We start from the raw sequence: 25,126 nt of genomic DNA on the forward strand, positions 1-25,126 counted from the left end.
ATCCTTTTTGTCTGGGGTCAAAAACCCGTTATGTCTCCAAAGCTACTGCAGCCTCAACGCCTCAACACCAACAGGTCGCCTGTATCTGACCTATACGTCATCGAAAAGCATCACAAAAATAGGCAGATGCCGAGAAAAATGGCGGACAAAGGAGCAGAAAACAGTCAGCGGTGAAAAGATGTTTTGGAGCTCATTGAGTCACGACTCACGTCAATGTCCCACCACTCCTGGCTCCGACTCTTCACCCACATGCTCCTCACAACAGATGTCGCAGCAAGTTCCCGACAAACTGCGATAGTCAAAATTCTTACTCTAAATAATTTGGTTAAGAAAATCCTTGAAATTGCCACAAATGCGGCAGGAATGGGGTCCTTTTCACAACCGCTAACACGATACAACACGTGCGACATCCTGTCTTGTGTTCACGCGCATCACTTCCCAGATACACTGCATTCACATTACACACAAATACAAGTCATATTTATTTTGTGAGGATCGGAAAGATCGGAATTCTGCATCATATCCTGCAGTGTGAACGTATCCTACGACAACCTAACAGTCCAGTTGTCAACAGTTCAATGTCTTGACAACAAAGGCTTAAAATCAAAATAATTTTAATAGCCACTCCATTTCATTGCATTTTCTTCCGCTTCTCCGGGTCCGGGTGGTGTCTCAGTAGGGAAGCTCAGACTTCCAGCCGTCTCTCTTATTTCCACTGGAGAGACATTGGCATATCCAGGCCAGCTGTGAGACATAAAGCCTCCAGCGTGTCCTTTTGTCTGCCCCAGGGCCTCCTCCCGGCTGGGCATACCCAGAACAAATCGCCAGGGAGGCGTGCAGGAGGCATCTGTCTAGGTAGTAGAGTGGTGGTCTCCCAACCTGAAGGTTGCAGGTTTGATCCTCGATTCTCCCATGATCATGTCAAAGTATCCTTGGGCAAGATACTGAACCCCCAGTTGCTCCTGCGCTAACAGTGTCAAAGCGCTTGGAGGTGGACCCGATGCCTGAGCCACCTCAACTGGCTCCTCGATGTGAAGGAGCAGCGGCTCGACTCTGAGCTCCTCCCAGTTGATCACGCTCCTCACCCTATCTCTCTACGAAGGGAACTTATTCCGGCTGCTTGTAATCTCGTTCAGTCTCAATCGGCCACAGACCCAAAGCTCATGACCATAGGTGAGGGTGGGAACATGGATCGATTGGTAACTTGAGCGCTTTACCTTCTTGCTCAGCTCATGATTGTCTAATACGGCTATTTTCTCTTCCACTGGATTGAACAATAGCTATTTAATTTTATACCTATGGGCTAAGAAACAGTACTCTTGTATAGTTTCACCATCAGTGCTTCTGATGGCTTTCCCAGAGCCTCCTCTGCATGTTATATGAAGGATTCACAGTCACCGACTGCAAGAAGGGACCTTGATGTTTTAAGATGTACCATCACAAAATAAACGGGATAAGGTTGAACTGTTATTCATATGTGAAGAGGAACACAGAGGACACAGCACCAGAATTGCAAAGTGCATTTTCTCAAATCCCTGATGTGGATTTCCCCAACTATTAACGTTAATCATCATCCATCACATCATTTCTGTGAGATAATGCTGAAGACGAGGGGGAAACAAATGGTCTCTGCTTTTCTGCATGACTACCGATGACTTTATTTTTTTGAAGGCCCTCCATAATTACTTTGACACTGTCCCAGGTTCAAGACACTTTAAAGCAATGTGCATTGTTGCTCACACAAGCTAGTAATCCTTTATCAGGGTGAAACATTTGAATGCTTACTTTCAAAAAAAGCCCAAACGTACATTTCTCTTTGGCTTTCAGTAAACGTCAAACAATAACAATAAATTGGGGGGGGGGGGGGGGGACACTTCTGAGAAAGTTTTGCCTTAGTACTTTTATCCATCATTGCAATGGCTTATGGCAGGGCTTTTATTGTGGCAGCCATGCAGCAAACAACAAAAGGTCCAGGCAAGTGAAGCCTTGAAAAGTTCAAATCCCAGTTTTGTAAAGAAGATTACTTTTAAATGAACAAATCATTCATGAGTGGCAATGAGCTCTTCCCCAAATCACTTGGCAATCTCCACTGTGCTGTCAGGATAAATAATAACACAAATATGACAAGAATGAAGTAGCAACAAAGGAATGTATGGCCTCTAAGCTCCGAGAGTCCATGCTACTAGTTCCCACATATGTCTGAAGCCAGTTAAGTACATTTTGAAGAAGAACTGAAAGGTTTCAAGTAGTGGAATTTAAAGTTTGGGGTTTCATTTCCTGGCTGCATTATCACGTTCAAAGTCAATGTGTTCTCAGTAGAGAATGAAATCACTCTACACAGTTGACCTTCCGAAGTTACACCGTTCCAGGAGGCTGGTAGATCAAATCTTATTTTTAATTCTTGTTAATGTAAAGAGATTACTATTGCAACAACACATCTACAGTAGGGTAAAACTAACCTGTCCCACAACCGTCTAAACGCAGCTCGATTTTTTGGCTATGCGATTTTTGGCGTTCCCCCATTTTTTGATTTGTTTTTTGTTCATGGAGAACGTAGTTGTGGTGACCGTGAATGAGTAAGATCTCGACACACATGGAGGACGTACGAAATATCTGATCGTGCGTTGGCCGCACTAATTACGTATGCGGGGTGCACGTGTGGCACACGACACACATGGGAGTCCGCGAGTGCGACCTATGAAAAATTGACACTTTTCCCAAACCTGACACCAGCAAAATGTACAAAAGACACACACGTTGGGCGTACGGATGACGCAAAAAAACGTACGAAGTGTTTAAGTTTGTCTTGCAACCTGAAAAATATTGAAGCGGCCAATGTACGGCTTGAAAATCAACACGTCACACACGTGCAATTTTTTGCGTTTTTTTTCACGTAGACCGGCCGTTGGAGCTCGGATGACCGGTTGCAACCAACGCTTTAGGGAAAAGATAAGTAACCTTTGATTAGCCTCAACCTTTGATGATTTCCATTATTTGACTTTTGCAGTCGCCATTTTCCTTTTTAGTTTGTGTTACACAAACAGAAACTGGCAGGCACCATTTGTTTTTTTTCAGTTTTCATCTGACCTTTTGGAACAAATACATAACAAAAACCGGGGTACCATTGAATAGTGTCATTTTACCGTTCTTAAGTATGAAGTTTGGCATTTAAAAAAAAAAAAACTCCAAAGAAAAGTTTCTGAAAGTTTTAAGGCATATTTTCCCAGAAAATCTTTGTTGAAATCCAGGCCTTTGAGGTGTTCAAATTTGGAGTTTGCACTAAACACACACAGGTTCTAAGGTCCATTATATATTTTGTTCAAACCAGTTTATTTTTCGGATGAATGTCACTGCACCTGTTCAAGGTCCGTGCGCTTGCACAACCTATTACATGAACGCACACCTTTTGTTGCAGCACGCTGTACAAATATTGACGTCAGTACTTCATTTCATCGAGCTTTCAAAGCAAGCTTCCCAAGTTTGATTTTTGAATGTAACACCAAAAAGTATAAGTTTTTAACTATTTTTCAATTAAATCCTATTCAGTTCAGCTAGAAACATAATTTCCAACTACAGTCGACCCCCGTTGATAGCGGTTAACTGGTTCCAGACCCGACCACGAGAAACACATTATTGCAATATATGGTTCAGTGTTAATAAATTGACTATTTTTGTAGTTGGACTATAGGAAAAGTGTTTTGTAACGTTATTAATATGGATTTTAACATTATTAGATACCTGTAGACATGAAATAACACCTATAGTCACTTTTACACATAATATTCATTGTTTACAACACATTGCACAACTCTTATGCTGCAGGGACTTGAGACGGCCAAGCTAACAAGCTAGCAACGTAGCAAGCTAACTAGGTAGCATCAAATTTATTTCTTCTAAATTTAAGAAGCCAAAACCTTACCACTTCCACACGGAATGGTGAACTTTTTTTCAGTGTATCATGTCGGACATGCCATGGCTGACTTCATGAGTTCATGCAGTGTTAAAAGGCAATGCAATGTACGTTAATGTCTCAATGTTTTATGTCATTACTGCCACCTAGTGACCAGAATACTACATATCACTTGTATTTCACTATGTTTTGACTAATAATAGACCCTAGTCTACAACGAAACAGCGATCATTTAATAATTGAGGCATTTTTGAAAAAACACAATATTGCGAGGGGGCGATAATATTATTATATTGCTAGGGACGACTGTACATAGTCACACAAAGTGCACAGAGAGTAAGTGGATACTTAGTCACAGGACAGGAAAACCCATTTGGTCGTTTCAAAGCATCGCCAACCTTCACTAGTGGGGGGGAATCAGTCAAAACATCAAAACAATTTTGTGGGAAACGTGTGAGATGAGATTGTGTTTACGTGTGTGAAACTGCCTGGGAAGTGTTCTTTATTTCCTGTTTTATTCCAGCTTTGAGCAAGATTTGTGATGTCAGGTGGCTAGGTGAGCGTGTGCTTAAAGGTGGGAGTGTGGGACACACCGGTGGGGGTACAGTATAATGAGCTGCTGGTGTTGATGTGAAGGTCTGCATCTCCTTTCATGGTTATCCTCCCTCAGTCTGTAACAGCTTGTTGCACAGTGATGCTTGCTTTTGCTCATTTAGTCATCATGTTTGATTAATAAAACCAGTGTGTGCTCATTAATCTGTCATCAAGTAAATCAAAGATTAAAACGGTTCAGATTAAAATTTTCCTTTTTCTCATGACATATTCGTCACCTTTGACTCCCAGTGTCTCACTTATCATTTCCGGATGCTCTTGTAAGGTATTCATCCTGCTTTCATTCATTCACTTCTCACACAACTGTTTCCAATTGCTCCAAAGACATTCCATGAATGCCTAGGCATTCATTGGGTATTGTGTGGTGTGTGTGTGCGTGTGTGTGTCGTGTAAACTCTCTGTCATGTTGTGGATCAGATCAGTAAATGATAGCGGACGGGAGCATGGACGAAAGATAAAGTCCACTCCATTCCACTGCAGTACCAATAAAAAAAGAGCGTATGGATGCATATGGATCCATTAAAGCATACCTGCCAACATGTACACATTTTTCATACACATTTTGACGATTGAGTACACTTGCATGCAGCGCATTTTGTTTCCGGTTTTAGTTTCCTTGCTCAGCCATCCGGTGTCGCTGGAGCATAACGAAGCCTTCAATCTCTGAGTGCAGCGTGACAAAAAATATCCTCGAGATGCTGACCGTTAGCTGAGATTGTCTTACGTTATTTCCTGTGCATATGCGATTCGTTCAGAGGGCGAACAGCACACCGCCACAAACACCTTTTCCCCCGTTGTTATCGCTATTTTGATTTGAGAGCTGATTTTAGAGCACCGAGATCTGGTATCGGAGGTATGGATATTTTAGTATCAATCCGCACATCACAACCAAAAAGCCCCTTTGCGATAAAAGCAGGTGTGTCCAAAGAGCGGCCCAGGGGCCACTCGTTTTTTCTTGGCCAGATGCAGATTGTAAAAATAAAATTGCATGAAAACAGCATCAAAAATGACACAAAAAAATCAAGCAAAGGGCATAATGTAAAGAAAAAAATATGTGTCAAGTTGTTTTTTGTTTTTTTTTTTTAACAAAATAACAAAGAAGGTCTTTGTATGTTGACTCAGAACATGTCAGGGATTTATACATACAATAACGAGTACAGCCACTTCTTGTCCCATGAGCACTTGCAGGGACTTGGCGTCATTCGCAGCTGTCCGTGAGTGAGCGTCCATACAGAACATTCTCAGGAACATGCAAACCTACGGGCAATTTAATGTCCGCAGTTCAGTTCACTTTCAGGTCTGAGGTCTGTGATAAGAATACTTGCATGCACAGAAAGAACAAGCAGGGTTCAAACAAAGGATGTTCTTGCATTGAGTTGACAGTGCAGACCGCTGCACCGCCTTACACAAAATTGATGTTGAGACACCATTTAAACATTAAAAAGCAAAGCAGAAAAAGAGTGGACAGATACAGGTCTTGGGGTAAATTTGGTTTCCAGTCGATTCAGGTGTAAGAAAGGCAGGCAGACTTCCTCATATGCTGGTTGGATCCCGTTAAAGACAAAGACAAAGCAAAACACTGAGCTCAATGTTTTATGTGACAGGTTTGGGATGAACCTCAGGGTTATTTAAATGCAGAGGTTCCACGGTATCACATGAAATCAACCAAACCAAAAGTTTCCTGTTTTGCAATACATGCTTTAAATTTGCATTTCCCAAAAAATGACCCCATTTAATGGCTGTTCAGGGATGAAAATATTACACCACAATTATATTACCTTTTGTCACGCCAGCTGGTCTGGACACAAAGGCACCACAGCGTCTCTGTGTCTCTTTCTATGACTTTGTCCCACAGTTTTATTTACGTTCCTGTTTCTCCAATGACACATGACTTAACTAATAAAAAATGCAACAAGCACAGAGTTGGCGTTGGATCGGAGTCAAACAAAGACCAAAGCCATCTGCCTAAACAAGTATTTGCCTCTCAGCGGCTCAAACATTAAAAGGATATCGTTCTTCCCACTAGAATGTATAATATAATAATGGTTGGCTGAATGGGCATAACCCTTTGTCTGTAACGAATAACAAATGTAGCCGTGCTGTGATGGTTATGCTGGTTTACTCAAGGACAGAGGTCTATTAAGACACTGGGAACTTTTGACCGTCACGAATGAATGGATGAACTGTAAATAGAATGAATATTGTAAGTGTTTCAAGGGAATTAAAGGCTCTAATGTTAATTACAACATCCAAAATCACCCACACAGCTAAAGCACGCGTTAGGAGTCGTTACCCACTGAGCCATCCAGCTGCTGACAAAACAAACTTATTCGAAAACTATACATGACTACCAGGTTTCTACAATACCATTACTAAGAAAGCAAGACACCCGCTTATCCCTTTATCTTTGAATACATTGTCACCAATACACTTTCATTCCTGCACGTAACTTGGAGCACTAGTAACTTCCACCAGTGATCGGCGGTGCCTGTAACGTTGGCGGTCAGCCAAATGTAACGGCTCAGTGATCAAGGGATCCGACAACTCCAAACCTCTACACTACAGCATCATCTGGGGCAGTTCAGAATCAATATTTATCTAACAACAAAACTTTTAAATCAAATACATCTACCAGAGATGTCCATTTCTCCTCTTCAGTCAGCCGTTATGCGCATAACTTGGATTGTGGAACAGTTTTGCTCTGATCAACCAATCAGAGAACGCAAAAATGCTGACATCACTCAGGCCAGTCTGAAATATGATTGGTTAACAAAACAACCCCATTGCTAATACTGTTGAAGTTGACATGGGCCAGCACTCCGTAGGTAAAATGACATAGCAACACATAGAAGCTGAAATCTGATTGGACAAAAAAGAAATCTAACATACTGTACACATACACAACTGGAAGCAGCGCAGCCAAGAAATACGCCACGAAACAAAGATAATTGACTGTTGGGAATAAATTACCATCATTTCCAGTGTATAAGACGCTACTTTTTTTAACGCTTTGAACAGTAATGCGGCTAATTTATGGTCACGTTCTAATCTCACAACATCTTGCATTCTTCCAAACAGTCATTTTGCACGCCATACACACACCTTCATCATGGAAAACACATGAAGTAATGCATATGATGTAGCTTTCACTCAAAGGCGCTCGATCTAACAACTTTTGCACAAGTCTGCTAGTGGATCTTGGCAGCGTGGAGCCGTGTCAAAAAATCTGCTATCACCAACGGGTTTCAAAAGGCTGGAATACTGTGTAATAAAGAGGACAGCATGAGCTCAAGGGTTAATTTGCTTCGAGATGAAAGTGACACGGAGAGCGACAATGAAAGAAAGCGAGGAGGAGAGACTGACAAAGTGTGTGACGAAGGAATTATGAGGCTGTTCAATTCTGACATTGAAGAAGATGACTTTAGTGGTTTTGGTGTGCGGGAGGAAAATGAAGACAGCGATGAATTACTTTTCTATTAGGCTACTGCTTCTTACGCGCACTGTTCAGCACTGTTTTGAAAATAATATTGATTTAATTCAATGTTTAAAAAATCTTTCTGTGTTCCTGTGTACTAAATATCCCATGTTACAACGTGGACCCCTGCAGCTTATAAACAGGTGCACTCAATAGTTTTCATGGAACAAATACTAAAATTTCAGTTGCAAATGTAAGTCAGTTATTCTGATAGTGTTTAGGCCAGCAGAGAAGGCTTTGCTGGCCCTGACTTCACACTGCTGAGTATGTCAGATGCCTCATGACAGAAGGAAGTCTTCTAATACAACTAAATCGCAAATAATACAAATAATACAGCCATATTGTCATTGACTTAGAGCCAAAATATTGCAGTGCAATACAGAAATTTGCAAAAGCTATTTGATGTTAACAAAAAAATATACCGCAATTTAACTTGTATTTAAGAGAACTGAAGAAGAAAACAGCTCCACTCTAGAAAAACAGAGAGCATAATTTTGCTTTCAGTTGAAAGTATGAACAGAACTATACTTATATCTGAAATATAGAAAGAAATATACACATTTGTGTTCTATTAAAATAGAAACAATTATTAGGAACTTTGAAAAAGTACCGCCAGCACATCAAATGCAGCTGTAGAAGCCAACTAATGGATTTGGAATTGAGGTCCCAAAGTGTTCAGAAGGCCTCTTAAAGTCACTCCTGTACAAGATCCTTGACTCATTCATTGCGTCTCTCCTATCTCATTCAAAAGCTTACACACATACAGACGCCAATCGATTTAAATCTGAGTTGCTACGTAACAAAGTGCCATTTCATGGTGACTTTAGAATGAGACAGAGAGTGTGTGTTACATGAGACATGAAGCATGCTTTGATTCTATAATTGTAGTGTCATCATGAAAGTGGAATGGTTTTAATGTACAGTCATGGAAAAAAATAATAGACCATCCTTGTTTTTTTCCATTTATTGATCCATTTTAATGCCTGGTACAAGTAAAGGTACATTTATTTGGACAAATACAATGATGACAGCAAATATAGCTCATGAGAATTTAATTTAAGAACTGATTTCTAGCAACTTCCATGGTTTTCTTGATAACCAAAGTTCTTACATGAATAGCTATAGCATTGTACTGGCAAAAAAATGTGACTCTTATGAGCTATTTTTATTGTCTTTGTTGTCCAAACAAAGGTACTTTTAGTTGTATCAGGTATTACAATGAACGAGAAACTGAAGAGGTCGCACGGTGGTCTAGTGGTTAGTACGTTGGAACAGCCTGGAGATCGGGAAGACCTGGGTTCGATTCTCCCCTGAGCATTTCTGTGTGGAGTTTGCATGTTCTCCCCGTGTGCGCGTGGGTTTTCTCCGGGCACTCCGGCTTCCTCCCACATTCCCCAAAACATGCAATTAATTGGCGACTCTAAATTGTCCATAGGTATGAATGTGAGTGTGAATGGTTGTTTGTCTATATGAGCCCTGCCATTGGCTGGCGACCAGTCCAGGGTGTACCCCGCCTGTCGCCCGAAGTCAGCTGGGATAGGCTCCAGCATGCCCCCGCGACCCTAATGAGGATGAAGCGGTATAGAAAATGGATGGAGAAACTGAAGAAACAAGTGTGGTCTAATCATTTTTCCATGACTGTATGTATGGCTTATATTGCTAAAGTTTGGTTTCAGTATCTCGAACGTAATGCGAACGTAATGTGGCATTAAAAAATGACCGACATAGTGAGGGATGACTGTAGGCTCCAAGGCAGAAGAATATTAGAAAGCACTGTATTCTGTAACAAGAAGTGTCCGGTATACTCTGCATCATTCAGTTTGTCTGGCTCACTGCGTCACAAGCTCAACTTAGTGAATTACTGCGGTCACTAAATGTGACTTATACTCCGAAAAATGTAGTACTTTCTTTGACCATTGAAGGCAAATGCCCGGATTCAGGACCCAGCGTCTGAAGACACAGCCTGAGCAGGATCAGCTCATCAATTGCTTGTCACGCCCATTCTACTGCTTTAACTACTTCACTACTACTACTTGAGTTATGGCTGATATCTTACAGTTATATCTGAAAATTACACATTTTTCCATCACAAACTCCAAACATAATTCACAAGGACTCGCCTCCAGTCACATTCTTTTGTCCTTGTTCCTCTGAGTACGTCTTTGAACGGCCGTCTTTTGTCTAACACAGTGCTCTTTAATTGTTGTCTTTAAATATATGGCTTCTTCAAGTCCTTAATAAGGTGGTTGCATTGATTAGGGCTCATTCTACAAAGCCTACAGGAATACCTGCGGCTCCGAATCTATGTGGGTGTTCGTCTGTCTGTCCTGGCAATCAATACAAGTGCGTGTGCGAGTGTGTGTGTGTTTGTTTTCAACGCCATGTTTGACTTTTACTTTGACTGAAGCGCTCAGATGAGGGACAAATTGATCAAGATGGCCCCAATTAGTCTTGGTGATTAATTGAGTGTGATTAGATGTCCTCCCTGACACCTCATTGTTGATGATATTGACGGGTTAATTAGTTGCCGTGGTGACCGCTTAAACAAAGCTAACTGAGTGTGACAGTGAAATGACCTCATCAGAAATTACCTCACAAGGCAATCAAGGCAACCAATTGCTTGCGTGTACTCCAGAATAAACAATTAATTACAAATGTGAAAAATAATTACACCGAATGCTAATGCGGTAAAGTAGGCACGGTTACTGTAATTCATCTCCACATTGGCACCGTAAATACTGACAAATAACAGCAAGGCAAATAAAACAAATAAAATCAGCGCTTTGAGAGGAATAGGCACATGTTGATAGGAAGGGCAGAGAGGGTCATCTAATGCGGTTCTCAATATTATTGTTTTTTGTTAGTCCGTCCCTCTTGAGGGATTGTCTTTCTTTTTGTGTTGATTCTCTCCAATCAATAGTTTTCTCAGTCTGAGCGGTCTCATAGCTCAAACGATAGTGGTGGAAACAAAGCCAGCGCTTTGACGATTTAGCCTTAATTGGATGCGGTTAGGCCGACACCAAAGTATTTTAGTTATCGGTCAGTGTAGTGAATGATATGAAAAACACCAGTTTTAGCTGAAGATGCTACTACTTGAACTATAGACTACTGTTCAAGATTGAAGAGTTTTATTGTCATATGCACAGCAAAACAGGTAGTTCTGCTATGCAATGAAATTCTTGTTCTGTTCATTCTCCCAAAAAAGAAAGAAAAACACAAGAAAAACATAAGAAAATGAATAAGAACATCTGAAACATAAATACCAATAAAGTAAGCAACAACAACAACAGCAGAAGAGACATGAATACAAATAAATTAATAAATTAATAATGAAGTGCTATGTATGAGGTTGTGCGTGTGTTGCGTGTGGCGTGTGCGAGTGCTTCGTTGAGAAGCCTGATGGCCTGTGGGTAAAAGCTGTTTGCCAGCCTTGTGGTCCTGGACTTCAAACTCCTGTAGCGTCTGCCTGACGGTAGGAGTGTGAATAATGAGTGTTGTGGATGTGTGCTGTCCTTGATGAGGTTGTGTGTTCTTCGTAGGACTCTAGTTTTATAAATGTCTTGCAGTGAGGGGAGGGCTGCCCCAACAATGTTCTGTGAGGTCTTGATCACCCGCTGGAGTGCCTTCCTATCACGTGTTGTACAGTTACGTTGGGGTGTATTGGAATAGTCGACTATTTGACGATTCGATTCGTAGGAGTCTGATCAGTGGAATCTTATGAAAATCTACGGGATCACTGCAGGGACACAAGAGACGGTCATGGCTTTAACCATTAGCAAGCTGGCGAGCTAACAATTTATTTACTGTATTCTAAAGTTAAAAAAGGGTTTAAAACGGAGTGGGGAAGAAGGACAAAGAAGCCAAACGGGAGGAGAACTGCTTTTCAGTCTATCATGTCAGACATGCCATTGCTAATTCTATGCAGTGTGATGGTAATCCAATGTCATGTTGTGTAAAACTATGACAGGAACAACATCAAATTAAAAGCACAAAATGTATACAGACACAGCCTGAACCTTTTTTCCACAAATAAGCACATTAGCACTTTATATAAGGTCATCAAATCTTACGTTTATGCGTTCCACATAGTATCAGCATTTGGGAGCAAATATGAAGTGAAAGAAAAAGGGTGAAAATACTGTGTATTAGTCCAGCTGTGTGAATTTCTCTTAGAGATAAACAAAGTATCTATTTAAAGTATCTATTTGTGCAGCGTGTGACAACGAGAGAAGGTGCGCTCAAGGACGGTCAAACAAAATGAGACAAATCGCCGCTCGCATGAAGCATTCAAAAACTGGGGGATTTCTAACCGTATATTATTTTTCAACCCACCAACCACCAGTACGGGCCTGGACTTTGCTTTTCAGAGAGGTTGTGTACATAACAAATATGCAAATCAGCACTCAATAAAGTAATCAAATCTTACCTTTATGCATTCCCACATAACATCAGGATTTAGAGCCAAATGTGAGGTGAAAGAAAAACAGTAAAAATACAGTATAGTAGTAGTAGTACTGTAGTAGTACTGTGCAGCGTGCGACAAAGTTAATAGGTGCGTTCAAGGACTGTCAAACAAAGTGAGACAAAACACCGATCGGATTAAACATCCAAAAACGGTGGGATTACCGTATATATTTTTTGAATAAAATGAAACCTAAGTTATCATTGTAGCTGCGTATCGAAGCGTTTACCACAAAGACATTTACATCCGTACTCATTATAGATACCAACGTTTTTCGTCTGCAATTAAATGTGATTAATTATGAGTTAACTATGGGCAAAATGTGATTAATCTCAATTAAATATTTTAATCGATTAACAACCCTACTATATATATTTGTATATAATTCTTTTTTCAACTATATGTCGCCTATGAACAAAATCTAATGAATGAGATCCGGCGATGCCCTAGACTACTGTACACAGGAGGTAAATACACTTTTTCCATATATTACCAAACACCTTTTCATCTGGCTACACCCTGTTCTACAAAAACATTCGGAGAACCACAGGGGAGAGAAATGTTCCTCTGAGCGGGGACCCATGCAGTTTTTGCCGTGTCTAGCACTCTATGAGCAAATGGTTCTTCAAGACAAACGGACCCATCCCTTCTTTTTAACTCTGTTATGTAACCGAACATATCGCAGGATGAACTATGACAAGGGGTACACCTACAAAATGAAATGGCATTCATGTTTGTTGACTGTTCTTTTGTTAGTTAGCACTTTAGCAGGCTACTTTTTGGTTGATGCACAAGGAGCTAAGGCATCATTCCTGTAAAGACAGACAAAAGAATTTGCATTCTGGGATGCTAGCCAAATCCCACAGTGAATTAAAATGGCAAAAAGTGAAAATCAATTGCTTTATCTACAACCTTATCCGGACCCTCAATGTAATTTAATCACTTCCTCTTTGGTACATACACATAGAAATCAGATTGCGTAGAATTTTTCTTAATTGCCTAATTTATATATTTATTATTTATTCATTATTTAGTTATATATATATATATATATATATATATATATATATATATATATATATATATATAATATTTATTCTTATTCTATATTGTTCTTTTTCTTATCTCTCCTATATTGCTGCGTTTGTTTTATGTTGAAATGTTTAAGTTTATTATGACATTTTTGCAGAGCTGCTGGAAAAGTGAACTTCCCTCGGAGACAAATAAAGTATAAATAATTTATTTTCCTTTACTTTTCTTCACGGTTCTTGGGACCGCATTGCTATTGGGGAAGTAGTCAATGATCACAGAACTGCAAAGGTTTTCCAATTGTATTGCAAAATAAGAGCAAATATCAGGCTAAGTAAGTACACAGAGTCTATATAGCGGTTGCCGTGCCCCCATAGAAAGTGAAAGTTACGTTTGTGTAGAAGTGAGAGTTAAGCTTGTGTGAGTGAGAACAGTGCATCAATTGTGTGTCTCCCGTGTGTGTTGCACAACTCTGATGGTGCTATGTGAGTGTGTGTGTGTCAGGTGTGTCAAGTCTTCTATGAGAAGCTATTAGACTTAAATGTATTGAGCTATTGGATTAAATCTACAGGTGGAATAATCATATCTAACACTACTACAGTGTTATCCGATACCGGTGCCAGATCAGTACTCTGAAACAATACTGATGCTTAAACGGTGCAGATACACATTTTGATTTTGTCCAAAAACAATCTACTGAATTTTGTGACATGCAAGTTGACCAGAATAGAAATGTAAAATACTTGAATAATATAAATAATATGACTATGATAACTAAGTTATACATTTACCAATATGAAATCAAATCCACAAGAAATTGTCATAACTATCACAGCAATGTGTAAAACATTTGCAAGATTTTCTGGTACTTCTTTGTGTTTGATTCCATTCATTCCGCACAGTTTGATTACAAATGGATAATTCATGCACCGGTCCGGTGACGAGCTGTGTTGTAATGTTGATGTTTCGCATTCCGGTGTTGGTCAACGCACCTCGCTTTCAGTCAGTGTGGTTGGTGGATAAGAGTTGTGTGTTGGTGCAGATAGCAGCAGAGAAGCATGTGTGAGTTACCGTGTTGGAATTGAGCACTGCTGTTGGCGTGTTAAGGTTGGCTATAAAATGTAAAAACAGTGTCAGACTCTGTGTGTCTCTTGCATTACTTACGAGACGTTACCTGTGCAGTATCACCTTCGAGCACTTGTTGCCGGTGGCTGTGTCTTCATTAATTTAGCACCGAAATTAGGCCACCTAGCTTTTCTGTCCGATTATTACCGTTTATGCGGCACCGGTGCCACAACGATACAGAGTTTTGGTACGCATCCCTGCTAATCATAATGGTAGAATCTTTCACAATCATGACTTCTAACTTGGTGGAGGTAATAATACCTATTGGAGATTCTAGATATTTCTAGAACACCTCTCAGTATGACAGTATTGCAATTCTAAAATATTGTACACGCCGGCCACAGTAGTAAACCAAAAAGTAATAGCCTTGGTCAAAATTGACCATTATTGTTTTTGTTTTTGTAAATGCTGAATTTTCAATGTAATTTTTGAATTGGATCAGTATGTGTAAGTCGTGCTGTTTAATAGCAAGTCTTATATCATCCTTATAGTGCAACATACTGAACCCATCTGTAACTAATGAAGCACCAAGTGTGAAATGAATTCCCGGCACTTAAAACAGATGAGACGGGTAGTGGATGAATTAATGACTGCAAATAATATTTTTTTTTTCTCCACTGCAATAGCTACAATACACTGTGCCTATATTACATTTTTTATATAGTAAAAGTAACTCTGGGCAAAAGGGCAAAGAGCCGCAGGGAGGAAGAGGCAGCGGTAGACAAGTGTGTGCTTCACTAGCTGAGAAGAAAAGAGCCTAATCTCGAGGGAGGCCAGAGTTGGCATAACATCACTTCTTCTGGACAACCTCCTTCATTCATCTGTTACGCTCCCACTGCACTATCCTTCTTTTATTCACATACAATCTTGCCTCCCAACCCTCCTTTCCAGCTCTTTACCCTTTTTTTCATCACCGTTCTTTTCTCCATCAACATACTCACCCGCCTCCACAGCTTTTTTGGGGGGAGAGCGTATTAGTAAAGCCATTCAGTTGACCTATATACACTCAACAAAAATATAAACGCACGCTTTTGTTTTTGCTCCCGCCTTTCATGAGCTGAACTCAAAAGATCCAAAACACAAAAGGCCGATTTCTCTCAAATACGGCTCACAAATCTGTCTAAATCTGTGTTAGTAACTGTTTTAGTGTTAGTGACTTCTCCTTTGCCGAGGTCATTTAGACAGCACGGTTATTGCACATGTGTGCCTTATGCTGGCCACAATAAAAGGCCGCTCCGAAATGTGCAGTTTAGTTTTTTTGTCAAAAACTGTCAGAAAACCGCTCCCTGTCCTCATCGGGGTCTCGACCTGCCCGCAGTTTGCCATCGTGACCAACTTGAGTGGGCAAATGCTCACATTCGATGCCTTTTTGTATGCTAGTGTTCTAGCTGGTACCGGTGCAATGGTCTGTGCTCTGAAGTTGTTCGAGTAGAAGAATTGAAGTCTGACATGTTCTTATCAGTACATTTCAGGAGGGGATGTTCATTGACAGCATTGCCAAGTGTCAATAACACTCAGCTAATGATTTCTGTTAATTGGTCTGCTTTCCTGTTGTTTACATTCTATCCGCTTGTGAGACCTGCTGTTTTAGAAAGAGGATTGTCCGCAAACCAAACACGGAATCAATCAAACGTGTTGGAGTCTTTTTTGTTGCAGACTGTTTAATACTCTGAATGTGGTAACTGCAAGTTTTACCCAACCACATTCCAATACTTGTATTTCACAGCTTTTATGTGAGCCATCTTGTCTGTTTGGGGTTTTTTTTACTAGACTTTAAAATGGATATACAGGCCGTATTCAACATGAAACAGCATGATTTATTCATGGATATATTTTTGAAAAACTGTGATAGAGTGAACGTATTTGATGCACCAAGTGGCAACGGATTACTGGAATTCTGAAAGGCGCTACATCGTCGATACATTAAAGGAAAACTAAAGATATAAAAACAGATAAAAACAGGCAGGTCATTAATGCACGTAATGGGACACACCTATTCCGCCTACAAAGCTCGCTATTGAAACACCCCCAAAAACGTCCAATAACATTTTATATACATGCTGTGACCGTGTGGTAGATACAGGTACCAGTGCATTCATGATAACATGTAATACTGTATTCTGGTCATTTTAGCATCATCAAAACTTCCCTTCTGGGTGCATTGATTTCACATAGCGGCATAGAAAGGAACGCTACGTCTAGCGTTAACTTTTCCAACGCTGGCGGCGGCTCCAATTTGTAACGTGTGTGCCAGTCGCTAGCCGGCCAGTAGCTAGTGGGTGTGATGTGGCACCAGTAAAGTAGTTCTTCGGCGTAACAATGTTAATAACAGTAATAATAACAATGTCGCTGTAGCTTGCTTGATATGCACGTCACATTATGCAAATACAGCGTGGTTGCCGCTTTTTCCAGTTTTTTTTCAGAAGGCGTAATAGTTGCATCACATTGCATTCTCAGCTGTCTCTTTTTAACTCTTTTTATATCTTTAGAACACAAACAAAAGAGAAAGACGTGTGTGTCCATGTCTCACATAAGGATTGTGATGAAGTGCACTTTTCCTTTCAGTTTATAACTGGATCATTTTTTAGTTCAGTGAATGTGCACATGTGCACTCAAATATATACAGTAGATTCCAACAGCAACGCACCCAAAAAACAGTGGATATAATGGATACAGGCTACATTAGAGTACTTCTGTGTACTCTAGTACTCTAGTACTCTAATTAGAGTACTTCTTAGTACTCTAATGTGGATAGTGGATACTATTTTAAAATAGTCTCTGGCTACTATTATTATATGTATTACAGTTTTCTACTAATTGTACGGCTGTAAGTGAAACAGGCTTCCTGTGGGAGGAAAGACTGATTTTTATGATATTAATCTGCATCTATTTACGCACCATGACATTCAGTGTCTAATTATGCGCAGTAATTTAGCAGTCAATTATTCCTATTAATTATCCATAATTATATTCCTGTGTATTTCTGTCTCTTCAGTTGACGAGATGCCTTTTTCTTTTCCTCTGTAGTTTCCCCTCGGGAGCCGTTGATCACCTGTAGATCCAACACGTATCCCAAAGGCTTCTACTGCAGTTGGCACCAGCAGCACTCCACATACATCCCCACCACTTTTGAAGTGGATGTCCAGTAAGTCCTTTTCTTTTATTTTCTTGTAGATTGACATGTTTTTTTCATTTTTCTTTACATTTTTGATTGTTCGATATCTTAATTTGCAAATGCACAGCAGCTGAGAAGTCCCTGTGAGGAGACCTCGCAATAATCATATTTATGATGATTTTTTTTAAGATGCTGCTTTGCAGCTGTAATTAAAACATAGCCCACTCAGCCATTGCTACTCCGTTTTTAAATGATTATCCTGATAAAAAGGTAAATAAGTTGTCCTTTGGTCATATTGGAGCCACACACCAAAGTTCTTCCAAATCAACCAAAATATACATTTCATATATGTGCATGGCTCAGATCAAGGGTACCCAAGTGTTACATTTAAAATTTTAAACTCGTGGATAGACTGGATGTTAGAGTAGAATGTTATCAACACAAACTTCAACATTGCAAAACCCACGGCCAACATACCAGAGCTGGAGACATCTTCCATTTCCCATAGCAACCCTCCCAAGTTCACTCTTTCTTAAATGTAAAGTACATAACTCGGTGTCCACTCGGTGTTAGACTTTTGTTCAAATAATCTTATTTTACTCTTTCATACACAAAAAAATCACTTTAGTTGCAGAGTTGAGTAATTATTCCATGAATATATACCATTGTAATCATCATGGGGTTTGTTTTTCCATGGAATAGGGTTAGGGTTAGGGTTAGTTAGGATAATCATGTATAAAATTTTCATCGGCAGGCGGACACGAAGGTTATGTACTTTTCACTAATGATTACACAACAGTTATTTTGTTTTACACTGAGAATATTTGAATAAAACACATTAGAAACCAATTTCAGACGTCATTCTTTAATTCTAAGTAGAAATCATGACAAAATGATCAGAGAAAATATTGTTAATTTCACAACAAAAGTAGACATGCTTTACATGGAACATTTCAATGTCCAAATATAGACACTTTTTTACAACATAGCCGTGCTAGCGCAAAATAAAAACATGAACAGGCTTAATTTATGGTTTGGTAAGCTTCCTCGCTCTATAAACGTCAGAGTGATAGGGATAGTACACATTGTTAGAACAACTACTTCAAATACTACTCAAGTGAAGTTGAAGACAGCAAAGGGTACCCTTGATCTGAGCCATGCACATATGCGTTTAAAGCGGGTCAAAACATCGCCTCTAAAGCACGAAAACACCTGAAACTGAAAGTGAAAGCTAAGCAGACCTGAATGCCAAACAGAGATGAGTTTATGAAAAGGAAGAAGGACTCATTAATGAGAAATGTGCTGACCGTGTGTTGGCTGGTGAGGTGTGTTGTGGCAGCAGGTAGATGCTGTCACCCTCGCGCTGTGGTTGGTGGAGACGGATGGAGTCTGTCTTTGTCACGTTCCGTCTTTCATGCTCCCACGTCACGAAGTCCCGCAGCTCAAAGCACAGCGGGTGGAGCTCATTAATACTGTAAAGCCATTATGAGTCTATTAGAATGATAATGAGAGATCGGACTTACAGAGTTATGATAAGGGGAAGTCATGTGGTCAGTATCTCTTGCCTCCTGGCGGTGCTTTTACTTTTTTTTTTGGTAGAAATAATGATTTTGTCAGCTATTTTAGCAACAGGAATAGAAGACTGCTTGTTTCTCATTTCTTTCCTCTGCTTTTCTGCCTCTAGACATAACCAGCGCTCACTGGAGGTGCAGAAAGATTCCTTCCATAAGAATCGCTGCCACGTACGTTTTCCAGAGGTCTTCTCCAGCTTCCCGTACAAAGTCAACGTGACAGCAATCAACGCTTTGGGAAAAGCCTCAAACACCTTATCTTTTGAAGAGTCCAGCATAGGTAAATGTTTGCATCTTTAGTTGTTCCAGCATGTTTTTGCCACTGTTCTTTTGTTATCCAATCATCCCTCATATATGGCGGTCAATTGGTTCCAGACCCGACAGCGATAAGTGAATTTCCACAAAGCAGGATTCAATATTAATAAACGGAACATTTTCATAGTTAGAGCACAGAAAACCTGTATATGACTTCTAAATACGTTTTTTGACATTATTAGAGCCCTGTACACATGAATAACACCCCATAGTCACTTGTACACTCCTATTTGTGTTTCCATCACATTTCACAGGCTACGGCATCACTGCAGGGGCATAACAGCCACCGCTAGCTTAGCAAATTAGTTATCCTCTCCAATTTATTTATTCTAAACTTAAGAAAGTGTTTCAAACAGAGTGGGGAAGAAGGACAAAGAAGCCAAAAACGTACCACTTCTGCACAGAAAGAGAGGAGAACCTTTTTTTCATTCGATCTCAGGCATGGCATGTCCGTCTCAGCCATGCCATGTCGGCTGGGCTCTGCTGGCTCAGTAGCCAGTCTCCATGCAATGTGAAAGGTAACGTACTCTAAGCTCATGTCTCACAACATGACTACTACTACTACTAATACCACTACTAAAATAACTTGTCTTTCAATATTATATTGACTAATGATAGGCCATAGTCAACTACGAAACAATCATTTCTTTATTAATTATTTTTGAAAAAACGCATTATAACGGGGGAGGGCTATTCGAACGCCGATATAGCGAGGGAGGACTGTACCTCCATTTTCATTGCGTGACAGGATATGAGAACATGTGGTGCAATGTTACGCGCTCCACAATCAAATTTGCTTTTGGCACTGGTGTTTGAAAAGATTTTGGACTCTCTCTACGGTACATTTGCTTGTAACGTTATGCAGGCTTTTCATGAATGTTTACCAACTACGTTTTGCTCCCAACTTGGCACAGTCCTTGGATCCTTTCCCACAAAGACTTGGCAAAGGAGAAAAAAAGGTTGAAAATGCAGACTGTCAGGGCGTCTCATTGAAGATGCCAGCCCATCCCTCAATGTTGAAACATTTGTTCGACCACAGATGACTGATTTTATTCACTCCCTCAGGTGGTTTGTTTCACACACATCAATAATCTGTGCCAGAAAGACAAAATGCACTGGCCAAATACATGTCACCAAGCTGAAAAGGGCAGCACAGGGCTTTTCTTTTTGGAAAATCAACATGTCCATTAGCGAGAAACTCACTAAGAGAGCACCCGTGTCTTTGAAAAACACACTCAATAATAATCCAACCCATCTGCCAGACTGCAGCAAGCAGTGTTCAACGGAATCATGAAAGACATGCCTGATAACGCAAACACCAACTGCCCTGTGAACACATTTACCTTAAAGTGTTCTCACAGCAAAGCTTTTGGAGACATTTTCTTACATTTGCATTCATCACTAGACTATTTTCCAGCAACATGAGCATCACGCTCCACAAACAAGACTGATTTGACTGAAAAATGACGGCGTGATACCATGCACCACATCTTAGGTGCAGCGCCATCTGCTAGGTCTGGTTGGTCACTCCCCCACTTGGCTCCAATGTAAGCAGACTTTTTGGGTAAAGGTCAAAATTAAACTGCACATTTATCTCAGTCCTCCCCAGTTCGTAATGGTTTCTTTCTTACAAGCTGTGCCACGCCTGCACAAAGTTTCTCACCACTTCACACTTTGAATTTGCGCTGTTTTGTGGTTGAATGCGACCTATTAGTAAAAAAAAAAATGCATGTTTAAGCATATTTTATGTATTTTTTTGCCTAAATTCAGCATTTTCAAGCATAAAAATGGCTAAATGAACTAAAATACAAATATAAAGCATACAGAAGACACATTCAAAGATGTTGGGATGATATGTAGTATTCTACATTGGTCACTAGGTGTCAGTAATGTTGCTGTCATGTTCGGTGAGGCACACAAGCGCCAGACAAGGTCACCGGGACAACAGGCTTTTATTGCAGGTTTGAATTATCTCACAGCATGCACAATAATCCCTAACACGAGCTACTGTTGCCGCCGTAACTCACTCAACTCTGAACTTCCCTTCCTGTCCTCCCCCCACTCACAGTATGAGTCTTATTTATGTTATAAATGGCTTATTTTCTCTTATTATGTGTAAAGGTGACTATAGGGATGTTATTTCATGTCTAGAGGGCTCTAATAATGTTAAAAAACGGTCGTAAACAGGTTTTCTATGCTCTACATATGAAAATATTCCCTTTTACAAATAAGAAATCCTACTTCGGAGTGATTCACATATCACAATTGGGTCTGGAACCAATTAACCGCGATAAACAAGGGATTATTGTATGTTAAAAAATCATTTTAAAAAATACCTATTATTCTTGGCAACTTTTTCTTTTCTTTGTAAAACTTGAATGACATATTCTGTGTAAAAGTACAGCGTGGCTTGCAGTGAGAATGCAGAAGTGTAAATGACAAAAGCAGGATTGTTCAAATTCTTAGGAGATTGACTGGAAGGCAACGAAGAAAAAATGTTTTCACTTTAAAGAAGGAATGAGCTCGACTTAAATAGATAAGGAAGTGCTTCCCGTGGTCCTCAACTCTGTTGTATCACATCAAGCGAGGTATGGGTTGCTGTGAGTGTGTGTCTGTGGGTGTGTTTGTATAAACTGAGGCAGTGACATGCTCGACCAAATCCTGGACACAGGACTCATGAAAATGTAAATTCTAGCCGGATTAGCGCCTTGGCTGAGGATACTTGCCTTTACTACCGGTTGATAACAAAATGCTGCACTGCTCCTTTCTTTGCCTTCTTTTATTGTACATGCCCCTGTGCTCATTTTTCTAGTACAGTCGTCCCTCGCTACATGGCGGTTCGAACACCGTGTCCTCACTCTGCAACGTTTTTTCGAAAATTAATTAATTAATAAATTATCACTGTTTCGTGGTTGAATCCGGCCTATAATTAGTCAATACATATGCATATATAAGCAAATTGTTTACTTATTCTTGGCCCAAATTAAGCATTTTCATTCATAAAAATGGCTAAATGAACGAAAATACAAATACAAGGCATTTAGAAGATGTTATATGTAGTGTAATATCTGTGACGTTGTGTGCGCCTTTAAGAGGTGGGGCCTGGGAAATGACGTGTACTATAGAGTTGCTGAGTGTTAGCATGGTTAGCAGTGTGGAGAGTGCCAGTGACTGGCGTGAGCTGCGGCTGACAGCAGCCCCTGCGTGAATGTTCACTGCTTTTGTGTTCTCCACACCATAATCATAACAGTCATAATCACAACACGGGCTACTGTTGCGGCCATAACCCACAACAAGCTAAAACTCAACTCTAAACTCCTGATCACCTCCTGTCCACCCCACTGTGCTCCCCCTGCTGGCACCGGAACCATATACTGCGACAAACACCAGCACAAGTTTTATTTATGTCTTAAATGGCTTATTTTCTCTGATTATATCTAGTAATACAAATGGAAAGGTGACTATAGGGGTGTTATTTCATGTCTAGAGAGCTCTAATAATGTTAAAAACTAGATTTAGAGGGTCGTAAACAAGTTTTCTATGCCATACCTATGAGAATATTTCATTTATAAAGAAGGAGTCCTACTTCAGTTATCACGATCGGGTCTGGGAGCATTTCACTGTGAAAAACGAGGGATTCCTGTCTCTTATTGTCTTCTCTCAACCTGCTCTCGTCATCCAGGCTGCTTCTTCTTTATTCTTATTGTTTGCTACTGTCAGTCAAACCCTCTCTCCGTTTTTGCAATTATTCATGTCTGCATCTAAACTAAATGATGAAGCTTGTTCTGACACGTCTTTCACTGTCTGCTCATTTACTTTCGGTGGCCAACTGGAGGAAAAAAATCATTACTTGTTTTTTCCTTCATCATTCATCCTGTTTATTATATCACATTTTCACGAGTGAGCTGGAGCCTACCCCACGGCGACTCTTCGGTTCGTATCAATCAATTAAACGAGTGGGCAAAGCCAGTATCATCTTGAATTTACACCTCAGATATGATCTAGTTCTGGTTCCACCGTTTCCACAGGACGACAGCGAAGACTGCAGTCAGTTGCGGTTGGAGCCTCATGAGTAACTGATGGCAGTGCATCAGTAGCCAGCATGCAGCGCAGCACCGCCTGCTGTGCGATGTGACTTACAGTGGAGAGAGGGATAACCTCTGGCAGCTGAGTGGAGTCTGGCAACCTCCACTCATCGTTTAAATCACAGGGATGCTGACTCGCACAGGACCAATATCATCAAACGACCTTTGTGGTTGGTGAAATATGCCGGCATTTTTTTTTTCTTTTTGGAGTGTAATTTACGTGTATTAAAAAAAAATTACAAATTACAGGCATAGCGGATATGCACAGGATTAAGATCACAGATGACCTTTGTAATTATTGCAAATGGCTCCAGATCCACAGGTATCCCCCAGGGGCTCCTGAGTGTAATAAGAGAACAGACAGTCTAGTCGAAACAATGAAGGACTGTGTCTCTGTGACCAGATGCTATGAGACAGCCAGCATGGCTTTCTGTCTTGGGTGTGCACGTGTGAAACATGGCATTTAACACACATATCACATATACACCAACACTGGTACCGTACAATAAATCCTATCAGACTCATTTCATTGAGATTTTGCATGTGGGGCAAGGGGAGTGGTTGCCCCCAGATCTAGCACACTTTCCCGGCGTGTAATTTATATTTAATACAGACTAGTGATTCAATAATTCAATCAACGAGTAAGCCCTCTGATTGAATCTTGGCAGAGCAGGTGGTCCTCGGGTTACGAACCAGTTGCAAAGCCAATTTTAGTGCAAGTCGGAATTTATACCTAAATTAAGGCTTCAGTAACTGAATACACAAAGGATATAAAATACCGTCATAAAAACACTAAATATACGAATGAATGAAATGAAACTGTAGGAAAAACACAGATAACTAAAAAACACAATGCTGCTTAGTTATTACTGTCACTGTCATAGGACCAAATCCTTTAACATGCTCAAGGATACTGTAGCCATGAAGCCATGAACGTGACATGAGTGTGTATGTGTGTGGGTGCAAAGAGGACAGTTGGGTTTGCTGATGTTGTTTTGGCGTGGCAGCCTAAGCACTAGCATCCATCCATCCATCCATCTTCTTCCGCTTATCCGAGATCGGGTCGCGGGGGCAGCAACCTAAGCACGGTAGCCCAGACTTCCCTCTCCTCCTTCACCCAGCTTCTCCCGGCGGATCCTAGGGCGTTCCCAGGCAAGTGGAGAGACATAGTCTCGGGTCTCACCCGAGGCCTCCTACCGATCGGACCTGCCCTGGACACCTCCCCAGGGATGCATCCAGGGGGCATTGTGACCAGTTGCCTCGAGCCACCGATGTGGCTCCTCTCAATGCGGAGGATTCTACTCCGAGTTTCTCCCGGATGACAGTGCTTCTCATCTTATCTCTAAGGGAGAGCCCAGACACCCTACGGAGGAAACTCTTTTCGTCCCCTTGTACCCACGATCTTGTCCTTTTGGTTACTGCCCAAA

At 40.5% G+C, this 25,126-nt stretch overlaps 1 protein-coding gene across 2 annotated transcripts in view; it reads left to right on the forward strand.

Moving 5' to 3' along the window:
* Positions 1-25,126, forward strand: part of cntfr (ciliary neurotrophic factor receptor) — a 267,316-nt gene that overhangs the window by 207,099 nt on the left and 35,091 nt on the right. For both annotated transcript variants that reach the window (XM_054757802.1, XM_054757803.1), the window contains exons 5-6: positions 17,641-17,758; positions 19,413-19,579. In XM_054757802.1, coding sequence (XP_054613777.1) covers positions 17,641-17,758; positions 19,413-19,579 — 285 coding nt within the window. The remainder of the gene's footprint in view (positions 1-17,640; positions 17,759-19,412; positions 19,580-25,126) is intronic.

Source organism: Dunckerocampus dactyliophorus, chromosome 17 (genome assembly GCF_027744805.1).
Source record: "Dunckerocampus dactyliophorus isolate RoL2022-P2 chromosome 17, RoL_Ddac_1.1, whole genome shotgun sequence".
Lineage (NCBI taxonomy): Eukaryota > Metazoa > Chordata > Actinopteri > Syngnathiformes > Syngnathidae > Dunckerocampus > Dunckerocampus dactyliophorus.